Source organism: Trachinotus anak, unplaced genomic scaffold (assembly GCF_046630095.1).
Source record: "Trachinotus anak isolate AG129_WGS33_773 ecotype Australia unplaced genomic scaffold, CSIRO_AGI_Tana_v1 ptg000005l, whole genome shotgun sequence".
Taxonomy (NCBI): Eukaryota; Metazoa; Chordata; class Actinopteri; order Carangiformes; family Carangidae; genus Trachinotus; species Trachinotus anak.
In genome coordinates, this window is record NW_027273856.1 from 2,277,001 (window position 1) to 2,290,539 (window position 13,539).

Genomic DNA, 13,539 nt, shown 5'->3' on the forward strand with positions numbered 1-13,539 from the left:
ACAATGATGTCTCCCTGCAGTTAAAACAGCCAGTGCCGTTAGGTGTGCACACAACTGTGGATGGCAGCCCCCTCTGCCTCCACCACAAACCCCACTACCATACAAGCATCTCTTTGTGACAGTCCATGATAGACAAACATTGATGCTGCCATGGCAACCGAGCCCAAACAATGCCAGGCTGCGCGCGCGACCCTGAGCTGCAACGAGTTGTTATTCTAGCTGAGAAAATTGATCTCCAAGTCTTTCAAGGGTACGTTCAGTGTAGCTGTAGTCTGCCATCAGGCCCGAAGGACGTTACTGTCTCATCTTTAGACGTACAGTAAATAAAATGGCAGAAAAGGCTTGTTTTATTGTTCACTTTTATGTCTGTTGAGCAGATAAAACATGCTAGTGGCTATAAACTGTGACATTGCTGACAGGGAATTAGACTAAAAGCTTTAAAAGGACTATAAACAGAGGTGAACATAACATTACGACATGTTACAGCGTGCAGGATGGACAAACGTTCAGGGAAACTCGGGGCAAAAATGGTGAAGCTTCTTTGGACTGGATTTCCACTGTATGAAGTCCTGTGTTGTAACTTGAGCCCCTGCCTCTAAAGGTTGTGCTCTGCCCCTCCCTTCCCATGTGAAAACCTGTTCCTCTGTTACTCCTGCGCCCCGATGATCGAGTGTCACACTCTTTGTCTGGGTTGCACTCAGGGAGTAAGGTCACTGTGGACCGTGACAGAAAAACATTATGAAGCCGTGGTGGACACATATTCAGACCGCTCACTGTGAACCTGGTTTCTGGCTTCCCTGTTGCTATGAATTCTGAAAGTCTAGTCTCCAGCACACTTTCAGTTTGGTGTTGATTCATCACAAGAATCAGCTCAGACTATGTTTGGCCAGAGTGACATGATATAGTATCAACCAATTATGACAGGATATATCATGATATTTACTCTTAGTGCAGCAATGGTTGGTCATTTCACAAGCAGAAATCCAAACATTTGATGGGTCCTGCTTTTCAGATGTGAGGATGTGCAGCTTTTCTTGCTCTTACATTGTAGCTAAATGAATATTTTGGGGTTTTGGACGGTTGGTTGGAAAAAAACAGTATTTTAATAAAGGTCATCCTGTGTCCTCGTATTTTGTAGTAGACATTTTTCACTGTTTCACTAAATCAAGAATATAATAATTAGCTGCAGCCCTTTAAAATTTCTGCTTGTGTTTTGTGCACAATTTTTCACAGAATGAGCGGAAATATTTAATGGTTACACTGGATTTCCTGCATAATTTTTAGATCACTGTAATGAGATGACTTCATCTGAAAGGTATCTCATTTCCTGGATTAACAAAAACAGACTTTCCCATCCACAGGGCTCACCTCTTGCTCAAACCGTCACTTTAACCATTTGACCTCGATTGGTGCAATTTTGCAATCAATAGAAACAGCAGAGACATCCTATACACACGGCTGCAAACAGGGCGACTTACTCTCTGCACTGATAGTGGTACTGCTGATGTCCATAATGCAGAGCAGCATTTACCGCTCAGGCCTCACTGATGTGATGGGACCACGCGTTACTTTTTAACTCTCTGATATTTCTCTTTACTGTCAATGATGATGCAAATGATTATTAGTGCTAAAGTTCACCAATCAGGAAAAAAGCTAATAAATGAACAACATTCAAATGATGATCTCACTGTCTAAACCATCGCTGCTGACTGCTTTTGAAGGCCAGATGGATTTGAAGTGAAAACAGCAACAGCAGTTTTAGTTTAGCAGGTGTGGGGTAAAAGATGTACCAATACGTGTTTGTCATATTATCTGAACCTTCAAGCTGCTCTGTTATCATTTAGAGAGACAAGTGTTTTGGGAGGTGTAACGCAATACAACAAGATGCAATGAGTCACTGCTTCTAGTACAATAGTCTTTTCTTTTTGAAATCACTGACTAGTAGTACAGAGGCACACATTACCGCTGCAGAGTAGTAAGACATGACATGATTAACACTTATGTGCAAATCTGTGCTATTAAAGGTATCTAATGTGTAGGCTATGAAAAAACAGGTAACACCTGGTGATCACAATGAAGTCTGTGATCCCTTTTACTACTAAACTCCTGACTGAGTCATTCCTCAAGGCCTGTGGTTTTCCTCTGCTGGAAAGTCTTGTTCCTCAGCGGTGGCACTGGTCTTAACTTGCTTGCAAATGTGCCAAAGGTTGGCTGTGCAGCCCGACAGCCCCTGAGGGCAGGGGAAAACTCTTCAGCTGCCATAAATAAAACTGGGGAGGTCCTACTCCTCGCATTCTTGTGTACCAAACCTGATGTTTATTCATTTGCTGCACATGACTGGTGTGAATGGCATTCACCTGGTGAGGCCCTTAGCAACCACGGTGCCAAATTCAATTTAAGCAAAGCCAGAGAGCTAGAGCGAAAGAGACATAGACAGACACAGAAAGAGAGATTTCTCTTTTTAAGTATACTGTGTGTAAACCCCTTACTCCATCCCCCCATGGTCTGCCCCAGGATGATCTCATCCTTTTCACACAAAAGAGCCTGGAGGCTCGTTCCCCAGGGGTGAAAGAGCCTGCCTGCATGTGTGCGCATGCACAAGTGTGTGTGTTTTGCGTGTGTAATGCTGGACAACAGACAGTGCTGTGTCTGTCTCGGTTATTTCAGGAGGAGCCCTGCCTTGCAGATCCACTTGCAGCTTGCCCAAAACAGCAGCTGAGCATGACACACACATCTGTCATGTACTTTATGTTGGACACAGCAGATAAAAAATAAAAAGTGTGTGTACACATGCAGTCATCATATCAATGAGCAGACTGAACAGAGCAGCAGGTCAGGCTGACTCGTCTCATCCACCCTTCTACTGTGTGATTCATCTCCATGCAACAGGGCTGGAGTGCACTTAAACTCATTCCTGAAAGTTCAGCAATGCCCACTGACACAAAAAAATAGTAAAAAGAAAATTTGTCAAAGGGACAGGAAATCTCATTTCAGCTTTAATAGCCTCCGACAGACTGTCCTTTCAGCTCCAGTGGCAGCCGCTGAGCCACGCTTGCGTGTCAGCCTCAAGTGACACTCTGTGGCTCTGGGCTTCGGAGGATCTGAAGAGCAAAGTGGCCCTCCGCACTACCTGTCATCACAGTGTGCTGTCAGTGGTGGAGGCCAGGCTGAGCACAAGGTGCCAATGAGGTGACGAAACCTCCATTTTACAAGGCAGCGACCACAGAAAAACCAACGCTCTGTGTTCCTTCTGAGATGCAGCGTGGGTCTGATGGAGGGGAGATGAACTCAAATGAAAGCCAGTGGAGTCGCTGTGTGATTAAACTCATATGGCGAAAGCTAGAGTATGTGAGCACATGGTTGGCTGTTAAACTGTGGTCTGTAAATACCCCACCCTGCTAATTAATCCTAACAGCATGTTGTGATGAAGCTACCAGCCCGACTTGGCTGAGTGAGCCACATCAGCCTTCAGTTCACAACACGGAGGAGAAGAAGAAATAAAACTTCTTACAAAAAAAACATCCTCAAGTGCACTTGAAAAAGGCAGGAAATATATCTCACTGTTTAATGTTTGCTGTTGAGTGAGAGGTGGAGCGTTCTCCGTCTATCTGCCTTTTGGCTCCAGATAAGCTTGTGTGATAGTCTGCCACTATCACATCCATATGCTAACAACGTCTCTGTCGCTCTGCACGGCCTCAACAAAGCAAAAGACTCACTGTGAACTCTGTCCCTCAGTCCTGTTTGTTTTACCATGGCAGCTGTTCGTGCTTTCTTTTTTTTCTTTTTTTTCCTAACAGACACAATATGTAAAATCCAATTTCATTTAGGGGGTGGCGATAGCGTCAGCGCGCTCCTCAGAATACGTATCTGACTGCCAAATCAAACTGATAACAGACTGAACGGATCGTCAACAGATAGTTGTTTTTCCTACAGGCTGTTTTGTTTTGTTCCTTTGGGCGATGGCTGCTCTGTTTGAATTTCCTCAGCTCTGACTGAGCACAACATTTCTGTTGTCTCACTGACACACTGTGCTGATATTTGTAGGGTGTGAAACAAAACATGTTCACATTAAAAAACACACAGCGATAATATACAGCATAATATTCGACAGCTGCTAACTATTTTTAATCAATGACTATATAGAATTGTCTGAAATAGAAATGTTCTGATACCATCTTTTCCTTCCTAATAGCGATTCCAATACCTGAGCTTGTGTACTGGCCGATATTCACAGTATTGATCTGATACCATTGGGTTAAAAAAAAACAACAAAAAAAAAAAGAGCAGTAATAGGGTTGCTCTTCCAGTATTTTAAACAGCATCTGAGGCATCTCCAATACTAGTAATGTAACAACTCTAGTCTCAAATGACAAATACCCATTTACTAAAGTAAAAAAAAATAATTTAACTTCCTTAGAAATTATGCCACACATCACATCAATTTGTCATCAAGGTAATTTTTCACATTTTAGACGCTGTAGACTGCAAATGTCACATATTTATCAAACACTGTAACAGACATCCACTGAAGGCTGTTCCCTTCTCATATTTCTTTAGTTTTATCTTTGTTAATCCAACAGCAATCTCACTGCACTGGATCCTTGGTCAAGGTTTTGCAAGATAACGTCAAAGCAAGCAGCAGCAACCAGTGGCTACAAGCTGTCATGGCAGAGGTGGCTCAAACCCAAACCACTGAAGCAGAACATTTCTACTTTTCTACGTTTTGCATAGACCTGTTCACCTGATGTCAGAGGCAGGTGTGTTTTCAAAAGAAAGTGTCACGCTTTAAGTGTTTTCTGAACTGGGTCAAAAGTAAAAAAAAAAAAACTGCTGCCTGCACAGCCTTACAGCAGCAGGTAGGTCACGCCTCCTACAACATGATGAGAAGGTCAGACGGGGACAGCGAACTGCTGTAAAATACGACTTTCTTCAATTAAAAACAACCAGCGGAGATGGACGACGAGAGGCAGCTCAGAGCTGCGAGGCCGAGCCCAGCAGAAACGTCACAAGACTGCCTCCCTCCTGGAGCGTGACAGCCCGGCAGACAGAGAGCATTCTTTCCACTCTGAGGAGAAGGGAGAGAGGGCAAACTCATTGCCCTTACTAACTAGCTGGGCTTAAACCAGCCGAGACCCAGGCCTGCTTAAAGAAGATGACTAAAACACTACTGGCACATCACGCCAAAGTGCAGGAGTCGGAGGAAGGACACAGGTCACCTGAGAGGGATTTTGGCTGCATTACAAGATCCTTGTTGTTGCTCCTTGGCTAGAGACAACAATCGGGAGTTAATGTATGTTCAGACATGCAAACAAGCAGTTAAGCAAAATGCACTGAAGAGTCAACTAAGTATTGGCACAGCAAGCCCGGGGACTTGTACTGTCAGTAATCTCAGCATCAAATCTGCAGCTATTCTTGCTTCTAATGTAGAAACAGCATGTGAAAACGCACATAGCAGTAATAGCAATGCTGAGGAAGAAGATCACGGTTGCTGAAGTGTCCTTGGGGCAGACAATGACGCCCTACCAGCTCTGGGTGATGCCATTGTGTCGCTGACAGTGACCTCAGACCTCCTTATGGACGAAGACTTTCTTCACAAAAAAGTTAAAGCATCAGTGAAAGTGAAAGCTCTGAAAAGAGTTGGAGATGAACGAGCTGAAATGTCAGCACAAGTGCAGGCAATGAATTGGCCTAGAAATGTCAGTCCCAGTGGAAGTCCTGGAGGAAATTAGTGCCAGTTAAAGTGTATAAATCAGAGGACAGTGTCAGCTGAGGCGATGGCTGGAGCGGAAGTGGTTCTAGTGCCATTTGATAAAAGTAGTTGCAACCTGACATTTCAGACACTGTGCCACAGAATGAATGACTGCCTTCTCTCACACTCTTCAAAATCCTATTTGACTTTTGCCGAGGCAGCTACAGAGTCCTTCAACAGCCTGTTGCAGCTCCCTTGACCAATCTGCTTCATTTGCTCGGTCACCTGACAGAGCCTTTGGCTGGGCAGCAGCGGAGACAAAGTGCAAGTTCAATGTACACAAGCCACAGTGCAGCCATGACCCACTTTATAGCTTCTGCCTGCAGCCGTTAGGAGGAGGCAACATTCACTCCACTCCCCTTTTCCAGCGGCTGTCAGGCCGAGCCAAGGTCAAGGAAGAGATTTTCCTGCTATGTTTCCACGTGTCAGCGGCTCAGTGCTGATGCTTTTCCACCAGAGCAATTTCCACAATTTTCCCCCCTCCACAAGCCTCAGTTATTCTGTTACAATCTGGTGATTCATGCTGCCACCTCAGGTGGTAAATCACCTACATGAAAATACGAATGCCATCGGTACAATACCAGAGGAAGTGCCATCCTCGGCTCTGCTGGGACTTGTGCCACGGCTGTCATAACAGGAACCTCACATGAACGCCGTGAATCACCAAAATGGTGATAGGAAGCTGGAGCAGGGAGTGCTCTGCTGCCCTCAGGGCTTATAGACTCCTGCAGGCTGGCAAACACTCAAGTGCTGAGGCATAGATATGTGAGCACCTTGGTGTAGCATTCAGTGGCAGACGTGCTTCCCTGCCCCCCCCCCCCCTTACACACACACACAGCCACAAAACCAACAGGAGCATCTTACACAACTCTGTGTCCCAGGTTTAGGGTTCACAGAACACGCATACTGAGAAAGAAAAGTTTCTGGATGGGAGCAAGCCACATGCCCAAAAGGAAGTCAGGTTAACAGTTCCTGATCATGAGTGTATTCAGCTGCAAACCCCCCCCCCCCTTACTGAAGTCAGTTCTATCCAAGTTTCTCTTTTATTTCAGGCAGGAAATTCAGTTTGTGAGTAGGGCTGCGGGCGGACAGACACCTGCAAGGTTAGACTGGCTCCAGGAGAGCAGAGTCTGATGATCAGGCGTCACGGAGGGCCCGAAGAGGAGGAGAGGAGGCGGAAGGGGGGGTGTCATGTTCCCAACTGTTGCATCCGACCCACAAGTCGGTCAACTTTGATGCAGGAAACACACATCGCCGTGCATGCAACAAAAGAAATGTCCTCCTGTGATCAAGCCTGTGCCTTGATACGTGGCTCCCTCTCTCTCTCCCTCTCTCTCTCTCTCTCTCCGCGGTTGGATAACACACGATGAAAAGTGTCGAAGCGGCGCAACACCAGGAAAAGGCATTTTCAGCGGCGGACCTTACTTATACACAGCTAAAGTCACATTAACATAGACCAAGTGCCATTAAACTCAGCCCAGAGTCCGCTATTCCCTGCCCGAAAATAGGAGCACTTACCAGCTGTTTACACTGCAGCGAGAGACAATGTTGACATGAAGGCAACTTGCTGTTTTCACCCGCTTGATATATTCCGTATTTTTTTTTTTTTTTTTTTTTTTAATTTTATCTGTGCAAACAGAAACAGGTTAAACCAGGACGGCGCGCAAAAAAGGAGCCACTCCGAAATACCGCTTGGAAACTTCGCTGGCCACTTCTTCGCCACACTCTCATCTGAAGTTGTCGGTGGAGGCAGGCGCCATGTTTGTGTCTGAGCGGATAGTTTTGTTGGTGAGCTTTCCCCCCGAAACGTCTCTCTCAGACTGGAACCGCCCAGAGAAGAGGAGAGGCTACCGCAGCTGACACAGGCTGGCCTCAGGGAGCGCCGTGAAGCTCCCCGGCATGAAACCACCATCTTCCGGTTTGTCTTTTCAAAGTAAACAGAGCAGAAAACGTTTCGCAGGTTGCCATTTATTTATCTATCCACTCTTAAAGTATGTTTTGTGTTATTATTATTATTGATAGTAGTAGTATAGTAGCACTCGTACCATACTTTAGAAGACAGCTATTACATAATAACAATAATAAATAAATACATTTAAAATAATAATAACATCACATTAAAATACATAAAAGAACATGTATATCATACATTATATATCATATATTATTTTATGTATGTTATATTCTACATTTATATCTATAGTGTATAGTACATTGTATATGTATTATACGTAACACACTGATGCTTTTTTTCATATATTTTGTATATACAGCATAATTATTATATCCTTAGTATTAATTTAAGTTGTGCTATTAGACTCATTATATCTTATTTCTTCATACAAAGTGTGTATATAGCTTCTGTTTTTGTTTTTTTGTTGTTTTTTTTTTGTGCTACTGTAACATGAATTTCCCCACTGGTAATCAATAAAGTAATACCTTAAACTCAACTCTTCTGCAATTAATGGTACACTCTGTAGCCTGGAGCCTATTTTTCTAGATTGTTTTGCTTTATATCTCCCCGTTTGGTTTGGTAGGGTATGGAAAGAATGGAAAATGAATGAGATGAAGTTTCAGCTGTTTTTGATAAATGTTTTTATTTTCATTTATTTATTTTTATTGTGAAAGTGAAATGGCTTTACTTCCCGCTTTCTCTGAGACTTCACTGCTGCCTTGACTCACTTTTTTTCTCTTGTTCCGCGGTTTTGCTGAGTGTCTGGCGCCCCCCACCTTAAGGTCGCAGGACTTGCACCCAAATAAAAACAAGCAACAGGTGTAAGAGGACCGTCATAGTGGCCCCAGGCCCATCCTGTAGTCGTTTCACCATCTGATGTGTTGTATCTAATATTCAATGCAAAAAAATGGACAAGCCTAAACACACCAAGTCAGCCAGTGACGACCCACACCATGCAGCTCCACATCTGCTTGAGACTGCAGGGACTTTCAGACACTCGTGTACATGGAGAACTTGGAAATATACTGAGGGTTTTCAACAGCTGCTGTGTCAGCATCACGCCTTCCTTCCTGGGGCCCTTTCAAGTCCTTCTTGTGTATGAGCCTGCCTGCCTCTGCTGCATGGACGCCGGCTACGTTTGTATGAGGTTAATGACAGCAATCTGATGAGATTTAAAACTGTGCTAAGCCATGTGCTGTCTTCATGGCATTTGTGTCCGGAAATAAAAACAGGTTTCCTTTATTTCAAGTAACTGTCAGAGTCTTAGAAATGAATTAGTGCATGTCCTCTTACACGTGAACACATGGCCTCACAGGGTGTGCGAGGGAGGAAAAAGAATTATCCTTCAAAATGTAAAAATAAATAAATACAAATATAAACTAATATAAAACAAAGAAAATATAAAAGAAAACATTAGTATAAAATAATAAATAAAGAATGAGAAGAATCTCACGTACAGGTGTGCGTCAGTGTCATGGCAACAGAACTATGACCCAGACGAGGCTATATAAACTCTGCGGCCCACTTGGAGGATTTAAGCTGCTGGAAGACAACTACCTGGACACCGGATCTTGTTGGTCTTGTTTTTCTTTTTCTTTTTTTCTTTTTCAAAACAAAAAACTTCTGGATCAACACCACCCAGGAAAACCCACCACCCTGAACATGGCCCCCAGCAGGCCGCTGCCCGTCGGGGGACATCTCCTGACTGGAGTCGCCCATGAGTTGGACTACCACCGTGCAGGTGGGTCAAACATATATTCATGCTTTCTTTATTACAAATTCAATAATCTGTCTTGCTAAAACTATTTAAAGCTCCCTAAGTAAAAAAGTAAATGTATTTTGTTACATTTAAAGGTGGACAGTTGACATCATGTTAGTTGTCCTGTTGGAAAAACACAGATTTAGTGAAAACAAACATTTACTCGACGACTTCTCTGTGTAAATAGTTTTTTTTATGGACAGAATGTACTAAATATCGCGGGAGGGCTGCGGAATGTATGAACAATTGTGTTTCACTTTGAAACCACTGTTATTTTGGTTTGAGATTATCAATTTTTTCCAAATCTTGCATCCAAATTATTGGAAAAAAGATGGCGACCGGGCCAAAATTCATAAAATGCCAAAATATGGTTTTCTTGTGCACCATGGAGACGATGGAACCTTTAGGGGTGAACGTCAGAACGTCGGGACGCACAGGTGTGTCCGCACCATCAGGGACCCAGTTCACTGGTTTTAATGGTTGAAGCTTGAACTAAAATGTATCTGAAGCTTAAGTATCGAGTCATTTTCAGTTCACTTGTGCGTAAAGACGCACGCAGCTCAAAACGTATAACATAGGTCTATTTGAAAACCATATGGTCTGCTTCAGTAATAAACACCGATGTTCCCACCCTGCTCTGGTGGTGCCAAAGAGAGGCCTTTGCCCATGGAAACATTGGAACATATAGTTCTGTGGGCTGGTTCTGAATCCATATCCAAAGGAAAGTGAGAAGAGCTGTGCGTAAAAGCTGTGCGCTCTTAGTCCTCGAGTGATAAAGCATTGTTTATGTGCGCCTAATAATAAAAAAATATTATTATTATTATTATTATTATTATTATTATTATTATTATTAGTAGTAGTAGTAGTAGTAGTAGTAGTCATAGTAGAAGTAGTAGTAGTAGTCCTTGGGTGTCTTGAAAGGCACTTACAAAAGAAATGTATTATTATTATCCCTCATTTTGTTTACTTGTTCACTTCCTACAAAGAGAATGTGAGGTTATAGAGGAGCTTGCTGCTGTAAAAGTTTTGTGTACGTCAGCGTGTTAATGTGTGACTTGGCCATCACTTTCTCATGTGAGTGCAGTATAAAATCATTCCCATGCCCTCCTCTGTTCAAAATGACACTGCCAGAACTTGTTAAAGGGCTAGGAACACATGTAGTGCAATCTGAGTTACATAATGGTTATACAGTGACTTCCTTACTCTGTCCCACAGAGCTGATATTATGATGTTATGACATGACATTGTTCAGCTGTGAAATCAAGTTTTCATTTGCTTTAAATTTTTCTCCTCAGGTGGCTCCTCTCGGGCCGTCGTTCTACGTCCTGAAGAAGATGGCCCTCCTGAAGTCATCTGGTTTGTGGACGACGATCTCCCAGTCTGCATCTCTTCAGATAGGGAAGAGGACCGTGAGGTTATCGATGAGGATGAAGATCGAGGTGACGGCATTCCTCCACTCTCTGAAGATGATGAGGAAGACCACTTCATGGATACTGAAGAAGAGGAGGTGGAGGAGGAGCGTGATGACGATGATGATGACGATCTTGAGGGACTGGAAGACTGGACCAGTGAGGATTCTGGTTACGACACCCTTCATGAGGATGAAGAAGATGACGATGACGATAACTTCCGACCAGTTTTTCCTCCTCATCTTGCTCATTTGCTACACAGAGAGGTTCCTGAGGAGCAACTGCCCCAAGTGTCTCCTCTTGCTGGTCCCTGTGGCCCTGTTGCAGAACCCTCAAGACCCCCTGAAGACCCTGCTGCCTCAACATCAGGCCACGGCTCCTCTACAAAGAGGAGCAGGGAGGTTAGCCCCAGCGAGCAGGTAAGTGTCAAGAGGCACAGATGGGACTTCGAGGGAAGCATTCAGGAGTCAGCTCCTTCAACCTCAGGCCTCATCTCTTCCACAACCAGAAGACCCTGGCTTAGTCGTGCTCACTTGCCACCGTGGCTTGACGACAGCGACTCCGATTAGGGATGTCCCCCTGGAATGCTGCATGAAGCAGCAGGGTTAAAACCTGGACACTCTTTGCAAGTGGTAGGGCTAACAATGCCCCAGGTAGCCCTTGTGTCTGGCAGGGCTGTGAGTGCCCTGTGAAGCGTCTTGCACCAGGGCCTATTTGTATATGTGAATAGGAATAAGTTTAAGTATAAGAATAAGATAAGGAATAAGTATAAGAATAATTATAGTGTAACAAATAGTGTAAAAATATAAATTAGTAAAAGTATAAGTATAGTATATGAATAAGTATTAGAGTAAGATAAGGAATAAGTATAAGAATAATTATAGTGTAAGAATAAGTATAAGAATACAAATAAGTAAAGGTGTAAGTATAGTATAAGTATAAGTAAATGTATAAGTATAGTTTAAGTATAAGTATAAGCATAAATATAAGAATAAATATAAGTATTAGAATAAGATTTAGATAAGATACGAATATGTAAAAAGTAAGAATAGGTTAAGTGCAAATGTCTGTACCAGAGGTAAGTTATTTGTTAATGAAAACATTAACAGAAGTTTCCTTCATTTTACATATTTAATTATTCAAAGATTATATATTGACTCAGTTATGTTGAATGTTTTTTTTTCTCTTTTAGGTGAAGATGGCTACACCAAGCAAAGGTAAGTTAAGGACAATATTAATATCACTTAGATTATTCATTTTACTTTGTTGTATTTTTGAATGTATTATTTCACAGGTATAGAGAGCTGAACCACACCAACATCCCTGCAGTCCAGTGCCAACCCTGCTTCACTATCAGCTGTGGTAAGATTGATAAGTCACCGGTTATTCATTCTCTCTGGTCTGTTTTTTGTACTCTTGAGGCCGTCATCGCACTTCAGTGACCGTCAAAGACGATGTTTCTTGTTGTTACAGGTGGAGCTGTGGAGGCTGGAGCGCGTCCCCTGATTGGCTGCAGTCAGCAGAGAGAGTGGCTTTTCCCAGCCTTTAGGATACAGTATAAGCTCTGCATCAACCTCCAAGAAGCGACGGCGAGAGACCGAAACCCAACTTCCAGAGCAGACAGAAGGATGGATGACCACAGGACCCACTGGTGAAGAGTGGTGGCCTGCGTGTCAGTGGGCTCAGTAAGTAATCCCCTCAGTGAGACTAGACAGGTAACAACAGTCACATAAAGTGGTAATGAGCTGAAGTTAACGATACATATGTTGATATTTCTTGTAGGGTCCATTGAACCATTGTCGGCGCCGTACTCACTGCCAGTCACCACTCTCTCCAGCCATCGGTCCAGAGGCTGAGGAGCGTCCTGCCTTCCTGCACAGAGGGAGCTTTCACTTTCTGCTTCTTCTGTGCTGATGGGTTTGGGAAACTCCTCAAACACACACACTCACTGACACACAGAAAGCTCGTCATCTGCCGCCATTTGTGTACAGAAATCAAGACAGTCAAGAAAAAGACACCAGCAGTTCAAGTTAAATGAGAATAAAAAAATCATTGCAAATTGTAACATATTATATAAACTGTTTGTCTTTTTAATAGTACAGTGAAATGAATGGAAGACAAACCTTTTGTAATAATTGTATACTTGTTCATGTGTGATGCAGAAATAAATATTGTGGATATTATGATTTATTTTGTGTTGCTTTTCATTTGACATGAAGGCTCTGAGTTTGCATGTTCTCCCCGTGTCTGCGTGGGTTCCCACAGTCCAAAGACACGCACATTAGGTTAATTGGTGACTGTAAATTGTCTGTATGTGTGAATGTGAGTGTGAATGGTTGTTTGTCTCTATATACCAGCCCTGTGATAAACTGGTGACCTGTCCAGGATGTACCCCGCCCTCGCCGAATGTCAGCTGGGATTGGCACCATCCTCCCTGTGACCTGGTTCTGATAAGTGATATTGTTTGCATGTACTTTGGGGCAGTGCATGTCCTTATACAGAGATCATACATACAGTGTACACATACATTGCCTGTTGTTCACTGGTTTGGTGTTTAAGTTAAAAAAAAAAAAAGACCACTTTTGTAGACGGTAAAATGCCTCTACAATCATATGTGTCACCAGAGGCCTTTAAACTGAGGACTTCACAAGTGGCCACAGAGAACGAT

The 13,539-nt window shown here is 43.2% G+C and overlaps 2 protein-coding genes across 6 annotated transcripts in view; one reads left to right on the plus strand and one right to left on the minus strand.

Annotated features, from left to right (window-relative positions):
* dennd4c (DENN/MADD domain containing 4C) overlaps positions 1-7,564 on the minus strand; it is a 34,495-nt gene extending 26,931 nt beyond the window's left edge. For both annotated transcript variants that reach the window (XM_071477653.1, XM_071477652.1), the window contains exon 1: positions 7,268-7,564. The gene's annotated coding sequence lies outside the window, so the exon portion shown is untranslated. The remainder of the gene's footprint in view (positions 1-7,267) is intronic.
* An 836-nt stretch (positions 7,565-8,400) lies between these two features.
* LOC139621313 (myelin transcription factor 1-like) lies at positions 8,401-13,388 on the plus strand. Of its 4 annotated transcripts, XM_071477673.1 has the most exons (6): positions 8,404-9,444; positions 10,758-11,290; positions 12,064-12,088; positions 12,166-12,233; positions 12,345-12,556; positions 12,654-13,376. In XM_071477673.1, exons 1-4 carry the CDS (start codon positions 9,141-9,143, stop codon positions 12,177-12,179), a joined length of 876 nt encoding a protein of 291 aa, XP_071333774.1. In that variant the 5' UTR covers positions 8,404-9,140; the 3' UTR covers positions 12,180-12,233; positions 12,345-12,556; positions 12,654-13,376. The 4 variants fall into 4 exon arrangements, with proteins under 4 accessions (XP_071333773.1, XP_071333774.1, XP_071333771.1 ...); XM_071477672.1 differs by having other exon boundaries at positions 8,401-9,444; positions 12,064-12,233; positions 12,654-13,381; XM_071477670.1 differs by having other exon boundaries at positions 8,406-9,444; positions 10,758-12,088; positions 12,654-13,388.
* The last annotated feature ends 151 nt before the right edge of the window (positions 13,389-13,539 follow it).

Bases quoted from the DNA above. Each gene is read 5' to 3' on its own strand.
- LOC139621313 (XM_071477669.1), top strand. From the start codon at position 9,141: ATGAGAAGAATCTCACGTACAGGTGTGCGTCAGTGTCATGGCAACAGA. The intron at 9,445-10,757 runs GTGGGTCAAACA...TTTTCTCCTCAG, and splicing joins GTTGGACTACCACCGTGCAG to GTGGCTCCTCTCGGGCCGTC.